Source organism: Scyliorhinus canicula, chromosome 3, assembly GCF_902713615.1.
Source record: "Scyliorhinus canicula chromosome 3, sScyCan1.1, whole genome shotgun sequence".
Taxonomy (NCBI): Eukaryota; Metazoa; Chordata; class Chondrichthyes; order Carcharhiniformes; family Scyliorhinidae; genus Scyliorhinus; species Scyliorhinus canicula.
This window is the reverse complement of record NC_052148.1, coordinates 148,079,042-148,098,363: the sequence shown is the minus strand read 5'-3', so window position 1 is coordinate 148,098,363 and position 19,322 is coordinate 148,079,042. Positions and strand designations below refer to the sequence as shown.

At 41.0% G+C, this 19,322-nt stretch overlaps 1 protein-coding gene across 3 annotated transcripts in view; it reads left to right on the top strand.

The window, feature by feature from the left end:
- The window catches only part of rbpjb (recombination signal binding protein for immunoglobulin kappa J region b), a 123,335-nt gene extending 118,196 nt beyond the window's left edge, over positions 1-5,139 (top strand). For 2 of the 3 annotated variants that reach the window (XM_038791452.1, XM_038791453.1), the window contains one exon: positions 421-5,139. In XM_038791452.1, coding sequence (XP_038647380.1) covers positions 421-730 — 310 coding nt within the window. In that variant the 3' untranslated portion in view covers positions 731-5,139. The remainder of the gene's footprint in view (positions 1-420) is intronic. The other variant, XM_038791454.1, reaches the window with a different exon arrangement.
- The last annotated feature ends 14,183 nt before the right edge of the window (positions 5,140-19,322 follow it).

Here is a 19,322-nt window from a genome sequence, read left to right as displayed (position 1 = left end):
TGTGCTAAATCAGCCCCAAATGAGTTACCTGTTTTAATAAGTAACCTGTAGCCAGAATGGCTAAACTATTTTCTACTCTGCAATGAGATCTGGTAAAGTTTCACTTGATTCATTGAAAGTACATATTTCAATTGTGTAATCTCTGAATACATTCAAATTGTGTGAAGATTTAAAAATTTGTATTGAAACAATTTTATAATTCTCACATTTCAAAGGCTGCAACACAATTGAGGGCAGCTACTTGCATCTTTGTGACACTTTGGCCGTCCCTTATTTCAAAAGTACCACCTTATGTTTTGCCCCCTTAGTGCATAACTGCTGATCAACGGGCTTAACATTTATTTGTGAGTAATCAGAATGTAAACAAAATTTAAATATTTTGTTGAACCATTTGCTAATCTGCTTTAACATTTTTTGAAGGTGTGCAGAGAGCATGCTGTGTGTAGTTCCAGATATTTCTGCATTCCGAGAGGGTTGGCGATGGGTGCGTCAGCCTGTCCAGGTCCCTGTCACTCTGGTTCGAAATGATGGGATTATCTACTCTACCAGCCTTACTTTCACATACACACCAGAGCCTGGACCAAGACCACACTGCAGCGCTGCTGGAGCTATCCTTCGAGCTAATTCCAGCTTGATGGCATCAAATGACTCAAACACAAACAGTGAGGGAAGTTACACAACTGTCAGCACAAACTCAACTATTGTCACATCAGCAACAGTAGTCTCCTAACTATAAAGTGGTTTAAAGACTGTCGCCAACTTTCAGGAAGGGAGAAGACACAAAACTGTTGCTGCAAAGAAAACCTAATAGTATCAACAGTTCTTCTGGTGTTCTGGAAATCACCTACTTTTTCAGATAATGGACATGTCATTCAAGCCTAGATAATCTGCAGGAGGTGTTACCGCAGTAAGAAAATGCACCTAAATATGTATAAAACTTTATAAAGAGCTAAAATGAAAATCTATTTTTCAGCTGTTTAAAGTGTGGGCAAGATATAAAGAATTTGGGTGGGATGGTGGTAAAGCAGACTAGAGAATGCATACAAAAATAACATAGTTTCTATGGACCAAGAAACTTGTATAAGCTTTAGTGGAGGTACAGTTTCACCATACCTTTTTTTGTATTATACATATAGTACACTTTTGTTACCAAATAGTTTATATTTTCTTCCTATGAGCAATGGGCTCTGAAGTATCCAGGTTCCAGGCCTGACCTTGCTGTATATTCTCATCACCTACTATACCAGTAAAGACCTATATTTTGGTCACTGGCTGGAACTGTCCTAATTTTTTTTTTTTTACTTGAGTCGTGTGACTTTATTATCAATTGAAAGTGGTGTTTGAGAGGAGGACCTCATTTTTATGATCGCCTGTCAATCTGCATACTGTACTTAAAAGATGTCTCAATATGACACCTTCATAACGTGGGACAAAAATCAGTTAATATGACTTTAGCATGATAGTTTAAGAAACAAAGAAGCACTAAAGTCATGCTGTCTAAATGTGATCTGTTACACAAAGGCAATCTAAACACGTACAAGTTGGTTGCTTTATTCTATAAAAGATTACTCAAACAACCAAGAAATCGATGGAAATCGAAAAGGAAAATTGAGTTCTGATTCTTCAATTAGAGTTCCAATTCCAGTGATGCTTTTGAAAGATTAGTGAATTGCAAAGCTTGTGTTAAGATTGTAAGTTACTTCTTTAAATCTGTGACCTTAAATGGGTGTGTATTCAACTATGCAGAGCGCACAGCAATAACTTGTAGGGGTAACTGTATGCTTACTGATGTCTCAGTTGCCTTGCTGCTGTGCGTTTTAAAACCATTGGTCAGAAGTGGTTGATAATGGACCTTTTTTTGTCGTACTCCACCTCATGTGATATCCTGAAATTCTGTCCATTAATACACACACAAACACATTTATGACAGAATTTCATAATGTCACATCAGAAGAGTTTGACATAACAGTGTCAGGCTTTCTTTAAATAGTTTAATGCACAGTAATAATTCTGGGTAAATGCAATACCAGTTAGTGTACAAACATCTTTTATAAAATTTAGCATTATGTGACAACTCAATTGACTACACATTAATTCACATTTGCTGCTTTTTATCCTGTTCAATTAGCCCTTCCTCATACTTTCCTTAAGAATACCAAAAGGGTTATTTTTCCTTTCTGAATTCTCAGGATTACCACTGCAATCAGATTATGGCTGCTATCACATTTACTATGATATGTAAATCCAAAATTGTGATATTCTTTCATATCATCTCTTAATGCATTGTAATATTGCAACATCCCAATGTACTTCAGAAACAAGAATATCAGAAGCTTTAAATGACTTCTGCCCTGTCTGCAATACATACAACAGTACAGATATGTTAAACATAGCTTTATTTTTTCAATTATTTTAATAAAACAGTATTTAGTAATATCTGATAGATTTGCTTTGCCACTTGAGTAAAAACTGAAGGTTTCTGAATACACTGACATTGATAAATGAGGTTCTGCTGTTAACTAAATTGGGAGTATGGCCATTAAGTGTTGAGTTATTTTTTGTGTTTTTCCCTCAAAGCACTGCTTTTGTATGTTGAAACATATCCCAGCTTTTTATATTTACAGTACTTCCACCTATATGTGCTATTTGAATTTTTTGGCTATTTGATTGCTACAGTGGTTTATTTTTATTTTTTTATTACATGTGTTAAAAGTGATGAATGGTGTTTAAAGTGTAATTTGTTCTTTGAAAACTGTACCAGCAGATTAACGCCACATCTGTTACATTCAAGCTGCAAAAGCCTGTTTGTAAGCTAGTCAAGAACTGTAATAACGTGGATTTTGGTCCATTATTTCTATGGTACAGGATAGCTGTCTTCACTAAAAGCTGAAACATTAAGAACACAAAGTTCTCAGTTTTTCACACAGGACATCGAGTTTGAGAAGTTAGTGTCCATAGGTTCATTAACAGATGTGAATGAATTAGGGCATTCAACTAAAATATTTTTATAGCCAGTAAAATGAAAACATCTCGGTGGGTTTACTAAAATGGTAAATACTGATCATTGGACCAGAAGATGGGAATAGTGTATTAAGCACCCTCTCTCTCTCTCTCTCTCTCCATGGTCTGTGTCTGTGTGTGTGTGTGTGTGTGTGTGTGTGTATATTGAGGCAAATTTGTTCTACCTTGTAAGAAGAGTAGTTAGCATTAATATGGCTAATATCTTCATCCTTCAGAACTAAAGATGGCTGAGCTCATTCAGGTGAGCAGATCCAGTGGCAACTTAATAGCAACATAATAAAGAAGAACTTATATTTATATAGTGTTTTATATCTTCAGGATTTTCCAAAGTGCTTCACAACCAATGAATTGCTTTTGAATTGTTGTTGCTGTTATATATGCAAATGTGCTAGCTGATTGCAAATTACATCTGTTTTGATAGAGATTTGTTGGTCCAGAAATCAGGAGAACCTCTGCTTCTCTTCATTCAGTACCGTGGATTTTTTTCTTACAGAACATCTGAACAAACAGCCTAAACATCAGCAATGCAACACTCTTCTCAGTTTTGCTGTGAATTATCGGTCTAGGTTATGTGTTTACATCCCTATTGAATCTGGAACTGAGACCCTCTGATTTGGGCAAGAATGCTGTCCACTCTGTCACTCTGACAATCATATCTGTAGTTGGCATAAAACTCAGGTGGGCATAATCAAAAAATGTAAACAAATATTGCTTTATATTGAAATATTTCCACACAAACTTGCCCACAGCTTTAATTCAATATGATAGAATTAAGGAAACTACTTTCAGAATGAAATATTTTTAAGTGGCTTTGACTTTTGTGCCAGGCTGCTTGAGCTGTTAACCTGATATAACTGGTTTGCTCAGTCATTGGGCAGTTTGTCAGTTGCCATCCAAGACCAAAAAGCTAATGATTGCCAGCAGAGCCATAACTGTTGGCTAAATTATTGTTGAAATGTCAGATTCAAAGTTGGCTTGCTATTGACAGCAAAAAAACTAAATTCAATTCCAGCTACATAATCTCCAGGTATACTTTGGCACTTGATGTACAGATTATGACTGTCAGTAACTGGTTGTGTAAAAAAGGGAATAAAATTAGTTAAGCTACTTGACACTTCAATCTATTTGAGTGGCCAACCCACTCGGGCTAGAATGAAGTCATATTGTAAGGGCTGGACATCTAGTGTGTTCTAAAAGGACAATCAGCTCATTATTTGCCCCTTTGAACTTAAAAAAAATTATAACACTTACCAATATCTTGAACTGTCGATGTTTGATTTTTCTACCTTTTCTCACAAGTCATTCCAATAGTTCATCAGCCATTGAATTTCCCCCATGATTTGCACTAACTGGTTTGCCCAGTTCTACTATCTGGGTCCACTTTCATTTTTAACATTTTATGTATCCTGATAAGTTTAAACTTTCTAATCTTTCCTCATCCACTTTACATCTTGTAGTAATTCTTGTTGCTCTTCAGTGTATCCTTCCATTTGAAAATGTAACCAGAATTGTACACAACATTGCAGGGAGTTGTTCTGTGTATTAGAAAACCTTAATGTGATCTTTGTAGACTTGTACTCTATTGTTCATGCTGTGCATCCTGATGTTCTTTGCTTTTTAAAATCATTGCTCCACATTATTTCAACATTGAAAGTGCTAAACCTACTGTCTCCCCCAGACATCTTTCAAATTTTCCCTGCTAATTCTATTCATTATATGCCTGCGCCTCTTGTACATCTTTCTCCTAATATTCAATGCATTGCAGTTGTTAGTTTAAAATTTAATTTGACAATTATTGTACTGAACTGTACTAATACTCATTAAGGTTCGCATAAAAATGGCCATGTGGGTAAGGTACTAGAGGGTGTTTGATGCCTCTAGAACTGTACACCAGTTTAAGTTACAGTTTTCAGAAGAGATGAGTTCAAAATTGGTACTGCAAAATTGTAGAAAAAAGTACTCTTGTATTTTGTGACTAAAAAAGTTGTGCTTTTCGAAGCATAAGTTAGGATTTCATTATTCTGGTTTGGATATATTTCTACTGTTTTAATACTCAAGTGACTAGGTTTTTATAGACATGGTAATTTTGGAAATAAAAGTGCTTGGGTTTTTACTATTTCTGCTGGGATTTTGATTCCAAAATGTTAAAGGTTTGCATTCTTTAAACTACATTTGTCCCGTGTGCAGGAATGGGAACATTGGTGAATATTCGTGGAAGTGTTCATGCAAGCAGGTTTTTGATATTTATACTTGGATAAGAGAAGTACAGCATCATGCTATACATCAGTACCTGCTTTACCAATGCAAGTTACTGTCAAGCTAATCCTGACATCAGTCCAACAATGTAAAATATTCAACTTTTAGTCTTGTCCTCTGCAGGTTTTGTTTTTAACATTAATGTCAACTTGTCCAAAATGTCAGGTTCAATTTCTCTGCTTCTGGTCCCTTTGACAATTGGAATTCGATAAACTTGACTCAGCATGGTAGCATAGTGGTTTGCACAGTTGCTTCACAGCTCCAGTGTCCCGGGTTCGATTCCCGGCTTGGGTCACTGTCTGTGCAGAGTCTGGATATTCTCCCCGTGTCTGTGTGGGTTTCTTCCAGGTGCTCAGGTTTCCTCCCACAGTCCAAAGATGTGCGGGTTAGGTGGGTTGGCCATGCTAAATTGCCCATGGTGTCCAAAAAGGTGGGGTGGGGTTAAGGGGATAGGGTGGAAGTGTGAGCTTGGGTAGGATGCTCATTCCAAGGGTCGGTGCAGACTCGATGGGCCGAATGGCCTCCTGCACTGTAAAATTATTTGGTTCTATGATTACCTCTTTTCACTTGGACAGTATGATTCACCTTTGGGAAAGGAACGTTTCTGCAACGTGTTGTTTCATGCCTGCTCAGAGTAAGACAATTGTGTGAAGTTTATCATCCAGGCCATTACCAATCTGCCAATGCCCCCTTTCCCATTATCTTTTAATTCATTCTTGGAATATGAGCACTGCTACCAATTCTGTCATTTATTGAACATATTTTATTGCCCTGAGAAAATTATATTTTAAGCAGTATGATTCATCTGACTGGCTAGTTAACTTTGGAGGGTAGTTATGTCGACCAAGATATACTGGAGTCACACACTGGCCAGGTAAGGATGGTAAGCTTCCTTCCCTAAAAGACATGAGCAAACCAGTGAGTTTTAATGACAGTCTTCATGTTTGCTAAAAGCTTTTTATTTCCAGACTTTTAAAATTATAAACTGAATTTGAAACTACCATGGTGTGATTTAAACTTAACTCTGGCTTATTTGTCCTAGCCATGTACAGATTACTAATCCAGTAACGTAACTGAGACGTTACCATATCCTTGTGTACCTGTCAAAGCACCACTGTTGTACATCCTTCCCACACAAAGTACCATTATATGTTATTTATGAAAGATGCTCTCAATGGTTAGTATAAGAGGAATCTACATAATGTATTGGTTTCATCCATTCTGTGTGCATCTTGGTTGCATCTGAGCATGTAAACCTTGCTTTTTTTTTTCTCCCCAAAAGGTAAATGTTGAGTGCTGGTTTTCCAAAGTAGTAACTGAAAGATTTGCAAAGCGTATATGCTATACATATTTTATTTCTATCTCTTTCCTCCCACAAGGTCCCCTTTCATGTTCACATAAACATTGGTAAGTGACAATGTTCTTTCTTTTGACAGAATTTCTCTCATTCTTCTGGGTGGAAGGCCCATCCCCCCCCACCACACCCCTGGCCCCACTAAAGAACAAAGTCTCCATTGAAAAAGGAAATTCATTATATTGAAGTTTATGGTTGCAAACTAGCACTTCTACGGTTCTACATTACCAATATCTTGTACTTGTGGATCATGAACGTTGCAAAATATTTAAAACTACAGGAATTAACAAAAATGAAAACCATTTTCAAGTTGCATTTTCTGAATAAAGAATCAGACATTTTAAAAACTCTTCAATAATATAATTATTATAGATTTGACCAAAATCTACTATCAACCAATACCTTTCTCGTGGACCAATTAAGAATGCTCCTGAGAATTGATTTGTTTTTTATTAATGTAATTCTGGACATTTACCAAATGGTGGCCTGGGACACACAAAGAGGGAAAAGAAACCAACATAGGCATCATTCCATCAGTTAGAGTTATTTTGAGCTCCTGTCCATATATTTCTGTATGGAAGCTGGAATAGCTGCCTTCAAATAGAATTCCTTTGCTTGTTGCAAGTGGACAATTTTTTTTAAAAAAAGTACTGATTCCAATTTTGGTCAAGGCCTGAAGCTTGGCAGGCAGGAAATGGAGTGTGGGGAGAAGCAAGTCTGCCAAAGGTAACTATTGATTTGGAATAGTAACTTGATTTCTCATCTGTTCTAGGTTATTGCTGTTGAGGTAAATGCAGCATACACTGGAGTTACGGTTGCCCAGAATTCTCCCAACTATTGTCATTCTGGACAACAGCAAGAATTTAGAAGCTAACACATTTGAATGCACCTGAAAGAAAAGTATATTTAACTGCTGGAGAATGACTTGGCAGTTTTCTAAATTTACATGCCTAAAGGAGTGCTATGTGGACTTTACTTTCAGCAGCTTAATGGACACAGATGTTTTACACTGAAGGGTGATGTGGTCTAACCAAGTGCATACATTTTTAGATACCCTGCTGCACCAAAATATGACCTAAATGCATGAGCGCAGTCATTCCATACATCTTAATTCATCCACCAGGAAGAACCGTAGCCACCCCCATCAAATTGCCGCATCCAATTGGTTCTTAATGTTTTCTCCATTTTGTGTGTCTCATCAGTGAGTCCATTCTAACTGTTGATCACTTTGTGTGTACATTTAGCAGCATGGGCATTTCTTGTTAATGAATACTGTAGCTCAGTACAGTACAGAAAACCTAAAGTTTTATTTAAACTTTGATTCTCCCCTGTTATATTCTAAATGTGCCACAAAAAGAAAAGATATGGAAGTGCCACACACTTGGATTTCTTCCAAACACGATGCAAGGTTTATTCAGGAGATGTTGCTCACACATTCCAACCAGTGCTTATTGTTGTTTGATAATCTGAAGCATCAGGCGGTAGTACAATGTTCTGTTCTGTCGTCGTGGCTTTTATGATCACTACTTCCGGCCATTTAGAGTGTGCATCTACAATCACTAGGAACATGTGTCCCTCAACTGGACCAACGTAGTCGATGTGTATTCTCAGCCATGGCTGTGTCGGCCATTTCCACGGATGTAAAGGATGCAGTGCTGAAGTTTTTTTAGTTTTGCACAAGACTGACATTGCCCCACTTTCTCTTCAATTTGAGCATCTTATCATGGCCACCAAAAACAAATGCATGCCAGTTCCTTCATCCTTACACACCAGTATGTCCCTTGTGTATTTGGTCAAGGATAATCATTGGATTCCCCACACTAAAACTCCACTCTGGACTATCTTCGTGTGATGCCAAGCTTGCGGTCTGGATTTTTATCATGTCCATCTGTCATAATTGCTTTTAGACCAGGTCCACACCCTTCTCAGTCACTGGATTCGTTCTTGTGCATGTCTGCACTTGAGATGAAGTCACAGGTACATTATCCACGTGTGAGAAATAGAGGATGCTGACAAAAACGTTTTTAGGTTCTTGATTGATTTGTAACTGCAATCTTGATAAAATCAGTATTTGCATGTTGCTCCAATTTACGATGAATATCGTGTGTGCTGATATCAAAGACCATCTCTAACCTACTTGCTGCTAAAGAAGGAATGCCTTCATATGGCCCGACGATTGTGATCTGTTGAGAGTAAAGGAGTGGTGAAACCTTATTCTGAATATGATGGTCAAAGCTGCTTTTTTTTTTAGCTGAGTATAATTCATTTTTTTGCTAGTAAACAGTTCATGAAGAGACTGCTGTTGTTCCTCTCCTGGAGGCGTTATGTGTGAGACAACTGCCAACACCACAAGAGTGAAGCATCGCAAAGAGATTGTAACTTCAGCTTGGGATTGTAGTGAACCAACAGCTCTGGCTTTAAGGTGTCTTTTACTTCTTTATATAACACTTCCACCTACCCAGCGATGTGGGAAATTGCCTAGGTGTCTCCTGTACACACGAAATAGGGCAAATCCACCCCAGGCAATTACTGCCCTATCAGTCTGCTCTCCATCATCAGCAAAGTGATGGAAGGAGTCATCAACAGTGCTATCAAGCACCATTTACTCAGCAATCACCTGCTCACAGATGCTCAGTTTGGGTCCCGCCAGTGCCACTCAGCTCCAGGCCTCATTGCAGCCTTTGTTCAAACATGGACAAAAGAGCTGAATGCCAGAGGTGAGGTGAGAATGACTGCTCTTGACATCAAGGCAGCATTTGACTGGCATCAAGGTGCCCTAGCAAAACGAGACAATGGGAATCAGGGAAAACTCCGCTGGTCGGAGTCATACCTGGCACAAAGGAAGATGGTTGTGGTGGTTGAAGGTCAATTATTTCTGCTCCAGGACATCAATGCAGGAGGTCCTCAGGATAGTGTCCTAGGCCCAACCCCCTCCAGCTGTTTCATCAATGACCACCCGTCCATCATAAAGTCAGAAGTGGAGATGTTCGCAGATGACTGCACATAATGTTCAGCACCATTCACAACTCCTCTGGTAATGAGGCAGTCCATGTCCAAATGCAGCAAGACCTGGACAATATCCAGGCTTGGGCTGACCAGTGGCAAGTTACATTTGCTCTACACAAGTATCGGGCAATAACCATCTCTTAGAGATTATCTAACCATCGCCCTTGGCATTACCATCACTAAATCCCCCACAATCAGCATCCTGGATTACCATTGAGCTGGGCTAGCCATATTAATACTTTGGCTACCAGAGCAGGCCAGGAATCCTATGACGAGTACCTCACCACTTGACCCCACAATGCTATCACCATCTGCAAGGCACAGGTCAGGAGTGTAATGGAATACTGTCCACTTGCCTCTGAGTGCAACTGCAACAACACTCAAGAAGCTTAACACATCTGGGACAAAGAAGCCCACTTGATTGCTACACCTTCCACAAACATTCAATCCCTTCACCACTGATGAACACTGGCAGCCGTGTGTACCATCTACAAGATTCCTTAGGTAGCACCTTCCAAACCCATGACCACTACCATCTAGAAGGGCAAGAGCAGCAGATGCCTAGGAACTCCACCACCTGGAGGTTCCTCTCCAAGTCCTTCACCACCTGGATTTGGAAATATATTGGCGTTCCTTCACTGTTGCTGGAACTCCCTCACACCCACAGTGCTCTTAGTATCTGCACCTCGGGGACTGCAGCAGTTCAAGAAGGCAACTCACCACCACTTTCTGAAGGGCAACTAGGGGTGGGCAATAAATGCTGGCCTAACCAGCGATGCCCACATCTCGTAAATTAATTTACATTTTTTTAAAATAAACATTTCTCGCATCCTTCTGTCAAGTGAGTTACCTGTTTGGCACAAAAAGCATACAAAGGCTTCAGTCGCGTTGCTAAATATATCACTTGTTGCATTTTGAGTAGTACTTCTAAGATCGTCATCTTTTTCGGCTCCATATGCAAGTCATCTTTATCAGTGATGTGGCACAAGTAGTTTATGGGTAGGTCACACCTTTCCTTTTTAATTCTCAGATTATGGTTTTGTAGACGTTCTAGTGTTGTTTCAAAGTTCTTCAAATGCTCTTGTTCACTTGAGCTGGTGATGAGGGTGTGGGTGTCATCTATTCCAGATAACATTGTGCCCCATTTAGCCCACTTAAAATTTGATCCATGGATCTCTGAAAAAGAGCAGGAGCCGATGTTATCCCAAATGGAAGTCTCCTGTAACGCAACAGATCTTTGTGCATCACAATAGTGAGTAGTGGCTGTGATTTTTGCAGCCACATTCATTTGTAGCCTGTGATCTATTATACTGAATTTCTGATGTCTAGAAAGTCCAGCAATCAAGTCTTCAATCAATGGTAGGGGACAGTGATCTGTGCACAGTACCGGGTTTGTAGTTTCTTAAAATCTTCCCACTGCCTTCCTGAGCCATCTTGATTTTAGTACAGGAGCTATTGGTGTTGGCCAACATGTAGTAACTGGCTTGATGACTCATGTTTGAACTAGTCTTTCTAGTTCTTCGACATTTGGACTGATGTCTTATGGTACGGTTCTAGCTTTGAGACATTTTGCCATACCGTTTGGATTAAGTTTGAGCTGGGCTTCTACTCCTGAGTCTTCAAAAACCTTTTAATTCTTTTCCAGAAGTTTCTGCAGGTCATTTTTTGAATCAGCCAGTTGATTCACTGCTCCTCAGTTTGCGTTTAATTTTTTGACCCAACCTCTGCCAAATAAGGCAGGAAAATTCTCCTGGACAAAGTGGAGAGGCAACTCCGCTGTTTGTCCATTTACTTCCACTTTTGCATCCTTTCAGTGGTACATCCTCCTCTTTTATCTGTGTGCGTAGGATAACATTTGATGGTTTTAATGGCAAATGTTTTAATTTCCTATTATAGATTGTCTCTGGTACCAATGACACAGCCACATCCTCATCCATTTTTACTTGGTTAACATTAAGTTTTGGGATTATCCAGAAATGTTGTTGATCGCTCTGCACTGACCAGGCACCTAGTTTCAACTCTTGCAGATGTATATGTACATTGTCACCTGAAGGGGCTTAGGGCTTGAACTTAGTCTGTTATCTTGCAGAGTCGACTAGTCAACAATACCAACTTGGGTATTGGTGAATTTTACCATGGCCAGCATGCTTGGCAATAGCCCTTTTTGCCATATTTCTTGCATTTATTTTCTCTACTCCAGACACTCCCTCGCTGAGTGTCTAACTTGTGCAAATTCATTTTTCAAAAATATTGTTATTGTCCTTTTTCACATTTTCATCCAAATTTACATCCACCAACAGACAATCAATGGTAACAAATGCTTCCTTCCAACAATTCCTTCCTCCCACCAACCCCCTACCCCCACTCTACTCGGTCAAACGCCTTCTCGGCATCCAATGCCCTAACCACTTCTGTCTTCCCTCCGCCGGCGGCATAACCACATTCAATACCCTCGTAACATTTGAAAAGGGCTGCCTCCCCTTCACAAACTGTGTCTGATCATCCCCTATCACCTTTGGGAGGCATTCCTCCAACCTACCTGCCAATACCTTCACCTTTGGGTCCAAAGTCTGTGGCAACACCCCTTTCTCTATCGCCTCCTCAAATATTCCCACCATCAGCGGCGCCAACTTATTTTTAAATTTCTTGTAATACTGTACTCCACCGGAAGCCCATTTGGCCCTGCTACCTTGCCCAATTACATCCTCCCAATTGCATCTATTATCTCCTGCTCCGCTATCACCCCCTCCAATATGGCCCTGTCCTCCTCCCCCAAACAATGGTATTGCAAACAATCCAGGAATTCCTGCATCTCCTGATCCACCCCAATAATCCCCGACACTATTATTCTGATCTGGAGCCACCACAACTTCCCTGCCCCATCTCTCATCTGAACAATTTCCCTCACCGCTGCCTCCCTCCGAAGTTGACCTGCCAGCATGCGTCCCACCTTCTCTCCATACTCCTAGACCGCTGTCTCGCTCGCCTCAATTGGCACACTGCCTTCCTTGTGGACAGCCGGTCAAAATTTGCCTGCAACTCCTCCCTCTTTTCCAACAGTGTTGATCCCACATCCTCTGCATACCTCCTGTCCACTTCCAACATCTCATCTATTAATCTTTGCCGTTCCACCGTCTCCTCCTTATCCACCTTTGCCTTAAACAATATCACCTCCCCCCTCACCATTGCCTTCAAAACTTCCCATACCACCGTCTGCGAGACCTCACCCATACAATTAAACCACATGTTCCTCAATTACTTTTCCAATCTTATCACAAAACCCTCAGTCTCCCAACAGCCCCGCATCCAATCTCCACCCCCGCTTCTGCACTATTCCCTTCACCAACACCATATCAACCCAGTGTGGCGCATGGTCCAATATCGCAATTGCCGTATATTCCGATCCCTTGACCCCGGCCAACAGCAACTTCCCCAACACAAAACAAATCTATCCGTGAATAGGCCTTATGAACTGAAGAGAAGAAAGAATACTCCTGCTCCCCTGGGTGCAAGAACCTCCAAGGGTCCGCTCCTCCCATTTTCACCATTAGCCCAGCCACCACCTTTGCTCCCCCTAACAGGGTAAGCGATCGCGGTTGTGACCAGTCCAGTTTTGGCTCCTGCACCACATTCCATTCTCCACCCACCATCAATTCATTTGAATCCAAATCGGGGGTGGCCCCACACACCACCTTTACAAACCTTGCATCATCCCAGGTAGGACCATACACGCTTACCAACGCGACCAACCTCCCTTCCAATGCCCCTGTCACTATTACGTATCTACCTCCCTGATCTGCCACAACTTTCTCCCTTTGGAACCTCATTCTTTTATTCCCCAGAACCGCAACACCCCACATCCTACTATCAAAAAATGAGTGAAACACCTGGCTAACTCAGCCCTGTCTAAGCCTGCCCTGATCCTTCACTCTCAAGTGAGTCTCCTGCAGCAACGCCACATCTGCTTTCAAACTTTTCAAATGCACAAGCACCCTCGATCTCTTCACTGGACCTCCCAACCCCCTCACGTTTCGGCTGCCTTGCTACTGGATTCGGGCCTGCCGCCTCGACTGTCTCGTGTTAGACTCCACCCCCGCCACTCCAACTGCTGCGCACTCCGGGCTCGATCTGTCCAATTCCGATACTTCAACCAGCTCTTTAATTGACATTTACCCAGGTGTCTTTATTTATGAGTACAACCAAGTTGGACACAGATATAATGCAACACACTTTACTAAATAGTTAGCTCATAAATTACCCACTATACATACAAGAAACACCCTGAATTCGACTATACTACCCGCAAAGGTGGTTCGCTAAGATGCAGATCCGATCCCCGAGTCTCTCTGGTTCCTCTTTGTAAAGGTGATTCTTGTTGGCTGTTGCTTGCTTCCTTCCTTCTGGTCTGGTCAAGGTCACCTCACACACCAAGTTTAGAGTCTTTTGCTCCCTAGGTGTCCGGAATGCCTATTTTTATCCCCTGACCTCCACCCACCTCCTTTCTCCACCTGCCCTTGGCCTTCGGCCAATGGAGTCTGGGAGGCAGGATATCAGCGCCCAATGGTCTGGTTGATGACCTGTTGACTGGGCACCTGAGCCTGCCCTGGAAGCAGCAGTGCTTGCTTGATGGGTTATAGGAACTGTGGACAATAGACCAATGCATCTCAAGTAGGAGGGCTAACCAGATAGATAGATTGGAGAGTTGGGCAGAGAAATGGCAGATGGAGTTCAATCCAGGCAAATGAGAGGTGATGCATTTTGGAAGATCGAATTCAAGAGAGGACTATACGGTCAATAGAAGTGTCCTGGGGAAAATTGATATAAAGAGAGATCTGGGAGTTCAGGTCCATTGTACCCTGAAGGTGGCAACGCAGGTCGATATAGTGGTCAAGAAGCCATACAGCGTACTTGCCTTCAACGGATGGGGTATTGAGTACAAGAGTCGGCAGGTCATGTTACAGTTGTATAGTAAGAAGTCTTACAACACCAGGTTAAAGTCCAACAGGTTTGTTTCAAACACGAGCTTTCGGAGCACTGCTCCTTCCTCAGGTGAATGGAGAGGTATGTTCCAGAAACATTTACATAGACAAAGTCAGAGATGCCGGACAATGCTTGGAATGCGAGCATTTGCGGGTAATCAAATCTTTACAGATCCAGGGAGAGGGGTAACCCCAGGTTAAAGAGGTGTGAATTGTCTCAAGCCAGGGCAGTTGGTAGATACTTCTACGCATGCGCAGATTGGTTCTCTGCCATCTCCCAGTTTCTGATGAAGTACGCATGTGCAGGGTTCGAGTGCGTGTGCGCAAGATGGCTGCCGCCCAAAACGTGCTTCTTCATTGATTGCGACACCATTTTTACACACTCCACCTCGTGGTGGATTGTCGCACTTTTTTCACGGGAATAATATTCATTGTATTGATTCTTGTTCTGTTCATGTGCTAAGCATTTTCCAATGGCTAATTGTAATGTTAGGTCTTGCTGTCTTAAGCCTTTCTCTTAAATTTTCATCATTTATGCCATATACAATTTGATAATGGATTAGTGAGTCATGCAGTGCTGCATAGTTACAAGATTGAGCTAGGAGTTTCAAATCTGTGACAAAGCTTGCAGTGATTCACCTGTTTTCTGCACTCTTTTGTTGGAACATGGAATGTTCAAATATTTCATTTGTTTGTATTTTGCAGTGGTCATCAGATTTACTTTCTATGTCAAATTTGCTTTTGTCCTGACCATCAGAGTATAGGAATGAATTGTATATTTCAATTGCATGCTGTCCTGCCATTGATAGAAGCAATGCAATTTTCTAGCGTCAGTTGCTGTAGTTAAATCAGTAGCTTCTAAGTAGATTTGAAATTGTTGCTTGAGCAACTTCCAAATTAGAATTTAGATTACCAGTTGTATTGAGTTGACGTGGAGCCTGTGCGTGATCCATCGCGGTGGTTTTCTGCGAAGGGTCCGTTTTCTGCAATGCTTCCCCAGTTGAATAGCTGCTACTAATTTATTTTCTTGATGTTTCTAACCTATCTAGCTAGTTTTTTCGAAACCAAAACCTGATACCATGCTATATTATGCTATATTATGTTATATTTATATCACATTAATCTTTTATATCTCATTACTCTTTTGCTTACTTCCAGAATGGTCTGATGGTTGATGTTCATGTTGATATTCAGTAAAACTATCAGTCTTCAAATTAAGCAAATACTGTTTATTGAATAACGATTGTAAATATCTGAGTTTGTTAACTTTGAATAACGATTGTAAATATCTATGAGTTTGTTCACTCTTCTACAACTATAATTGAAAATTAGATAAACAAAATTAATTATATATTGTTTAACTACACATGCCAACTAAGCTATATCTCTAACGTTCTGCTCACTCGTCACTCCTGATACGAAGAGGCGGGAATCTCCTGAGTGAAGCTTATATACATAGATCTGGTGCTGCCCTCTAGTGGTTGTCTAACACTATCTTACAGATGTTAACCCCTCACATACCAGCAGATATACAGATCACTACAGAAATGAACCATCTGTAGCTCCAGTTGGTGCTGCACCCCAACTCACGGCGTTTTGTGATGGTCAACACACACCGAGGCCTGTACATGTACACTCACTTGCATTTCGGGGTCTCCTTGGCATGTGCCATTTTTTCAGTGGGTTATCACCATCTGCCATGGCAGGATTTGAACCGGGTCCCCAGAGTATGATTTTGGGTCTCTGGATTACTAGTCCAATGATAATACTTCTACACCACTGCCACTCCAATGCTAGTGACGTTCAGAATTTATTTTGCAAAGCATCTTGGTTAAGCAAATTTCATCTTCATTTTAAGCTTAAACCACAAATGACGTTATAATTAAACCCAATACTGTTTCTTAAATGAGCTGATTCATGTGCAGTTTAATGGCCGCTGTATGTTACAGCGATCCACTTTAGATTAAGTTATTCTGTTTGGTTTGGCTTTTGGAGCTATAGCATTAGCCCATTTGTGTGGCAGGATAAATTTCAGGACGTTTGGTGGCACATGAGCAATTATGGATACATAGTTGAAAAGTTCACGTTTTTAATTTCTTGGTCTCACCCCTTCCTATTGACGCCAGTATTACAACACAAAAAAAAAACACACACACAACTTGCACATGACCAAAAACTGGTGATGTGTGTCAGCTCATAAGAGCATAAGAACATAAGAACTAGGAGCAGGAGTAGGCCATCTGGCCCCTCGAGCCTGCTCCGCCATTCAATTAGATCATGGCTGATCTTTTGTGGACTCAGCTCCACTTTCCGGCCCGAACACCATAACCTCCCTTTATTCTTCAAAAAACTATCTATCTTTACCTTAAAAACATGTAATGAAGGAGCCTCAACTGCTTCACTGGGCAAGGAATTCCATAGATTCACAACCCTTTGGGTGAAGAAGTTCCTCCTAAACTCAGTTCTAAATCTACTTCCCCTTATTTTGAGGCTATGCCCCCTAGTTCTGCTGTCACCCGCCAGTGGAAACAACCTGCCCGCATCTATCCTATCTATTCCCTTCATAATTTTAAATGTTTCTATAAGATCCCCCCTCATCCTTCTAAATTCCAACGAGTACAGTCCCAGTCTACTCAACCTCTCCTCATAATCCAACCCCTTCAGCTCTGGGATTAACCTAGTGAATCTCCTCTGCACACCCTCCAGCGCCAGTACGTCCTTTCTCAAGTAAGGAGACCAAAACTGAACACAATACTCCAGGTGTGGCCGCACTAACACCTTATACAATTGCAACATAACCTCCCTAGTCTTAAACTCCATCCCTCTAGCAATGAAGGACAAAATTCCATTTGCCTTCTTAATCACGTGTTGCACTTGTAAACCAACCTTCTGTGACTCATGCACTAGCACACCCAAGTCTCTCTGAACAGCGGCATGCTTTAATATTTTATCGTTTAAATAATCCCGTTTGCTGTTATTCCTACCAAAATGGATAACCTCACATTTGTCAACATTGTATTCCATCTGCCAGACCCGAGCCCATTCACCTAACCTATCCAAATCCCTCTGCAGACTTCCAGTATCCTCTGCACTTTTCGCTTTACCACTCATCTTAGTGTCATCTGCAAACTTGGACATATTGCCCTTGGTCCCCAACTCCAAATCATCAATGTAAATTGTGAACAATTGTGGGCCCAACACGGATCCCTGAGGGACACCACTAGCTACTGATTGCCAACCAGAGAAACACCCATTTATCCCAACTCTTTGCTTTCTATTAATTAACCAATCCTCTATCCATGCTACTACTTTACCCGAAATGCCATGCATCTTTATCTTATGCAGCAACCTTTTGTGTGGCACCTTGTCAAAGGCTTTCTGGAAATCCAGATATACCACATCCATCGGCTCCCCGTTATCTACTGCACTGGTAATGTCCTCAAAAAATTCCACTAAATTAGTTAGGCATGACCTGCCTTTAACGAACCCATGCTGCGTCTGCCCAATGGGACAATTTCTATCCAGATGCCTCGCAATTTCTTCCTTGAGGATAGATTCCAGCATCTTCCCTATTACCGAAGTTAAACTCACTGGCCTATAATTTCCTGCTTTCTGCCTACCTCCTTTTTTAAACAGTGGCGTCACGTTTGCTACTTTCCAATCCACCGGGACCACCCCAGAGTCTAGTGAATTTCGGTAAATTATCACTAGTGCATCTGCAATTTCCCTAGCCATCTCTTTTAGCACTCTGGGATGCATTCCATCAGGGCCAGGAGACTTGTCTACCTTTAGCCCCATTAGCTTGCCCATCACTCCCTCCTTAGTGATAACAATCCTCTCAAGGTCCTCACCTGTCATAGCCTCATTTCTATCAGTCGCTTGCATGTTACTTGTGTCTTCCACTGTGAAGACCGACCCAAAAAACCTGTTCAGTTCCTCAGCCATTTCCTCATTTCCCATTATTAAAACTCCCTTCTCATCCTCTAAAGGACCAATATTTACCTTAGCCACTCTTTTTTGTCTTATATATTTGTAAAAACCTTTACTGTCTGTTTTTATATTCTGAGCAAGTTTACTCTCATACTCTATCTTACTCTTCTTTATAGCTTTTTTAGTAGCTTTCTGTTGCCCCCTAAAGATTTCCCAGTCCTCTAATCTCCCAGCAATCTTTGCCACTTTATATGCTTTTTCCTTCAATTTGATACTCTCCCTTATTTCCTTAGATACCCACGGTCGATTTTCCCTCTTTCTTCCGTCCTTCCTTTTTGTTGGTATAAACCTTTGCTGAGCACTGTGAAAAATCGCTTGGAAGGTTCTCCACTGTTCCTCAACTGTTCCACCATAAAGTCTTAGCTCCCAGTCTACCTTAGCTAGTTCTTCTCTCATCCCCTTGTAATCTCCTTTGTTTAAACACAAAACACTAGTATTTGATTTTACTTTCTCACCCTCCATCTGTATTTTAAATTCCACCATATTGTGATCGCTCCTTCCGAGAGGATCCCTAACTATGAGATCATGAATCAATCCTGTCTCATTACACAGGACAAGATCTAGGACCGCTTGTTCCCTCGTAGGTTCCATTACATACTGTTCTAGGAAACTATCGCGGATACATTCTATAAACTCCTCCTCACGGTTGCCTTGACCGACCTGGTTAAACCAATCGACATGTAGATTAAAATCCCCCATGATAACTGCTGTACCAT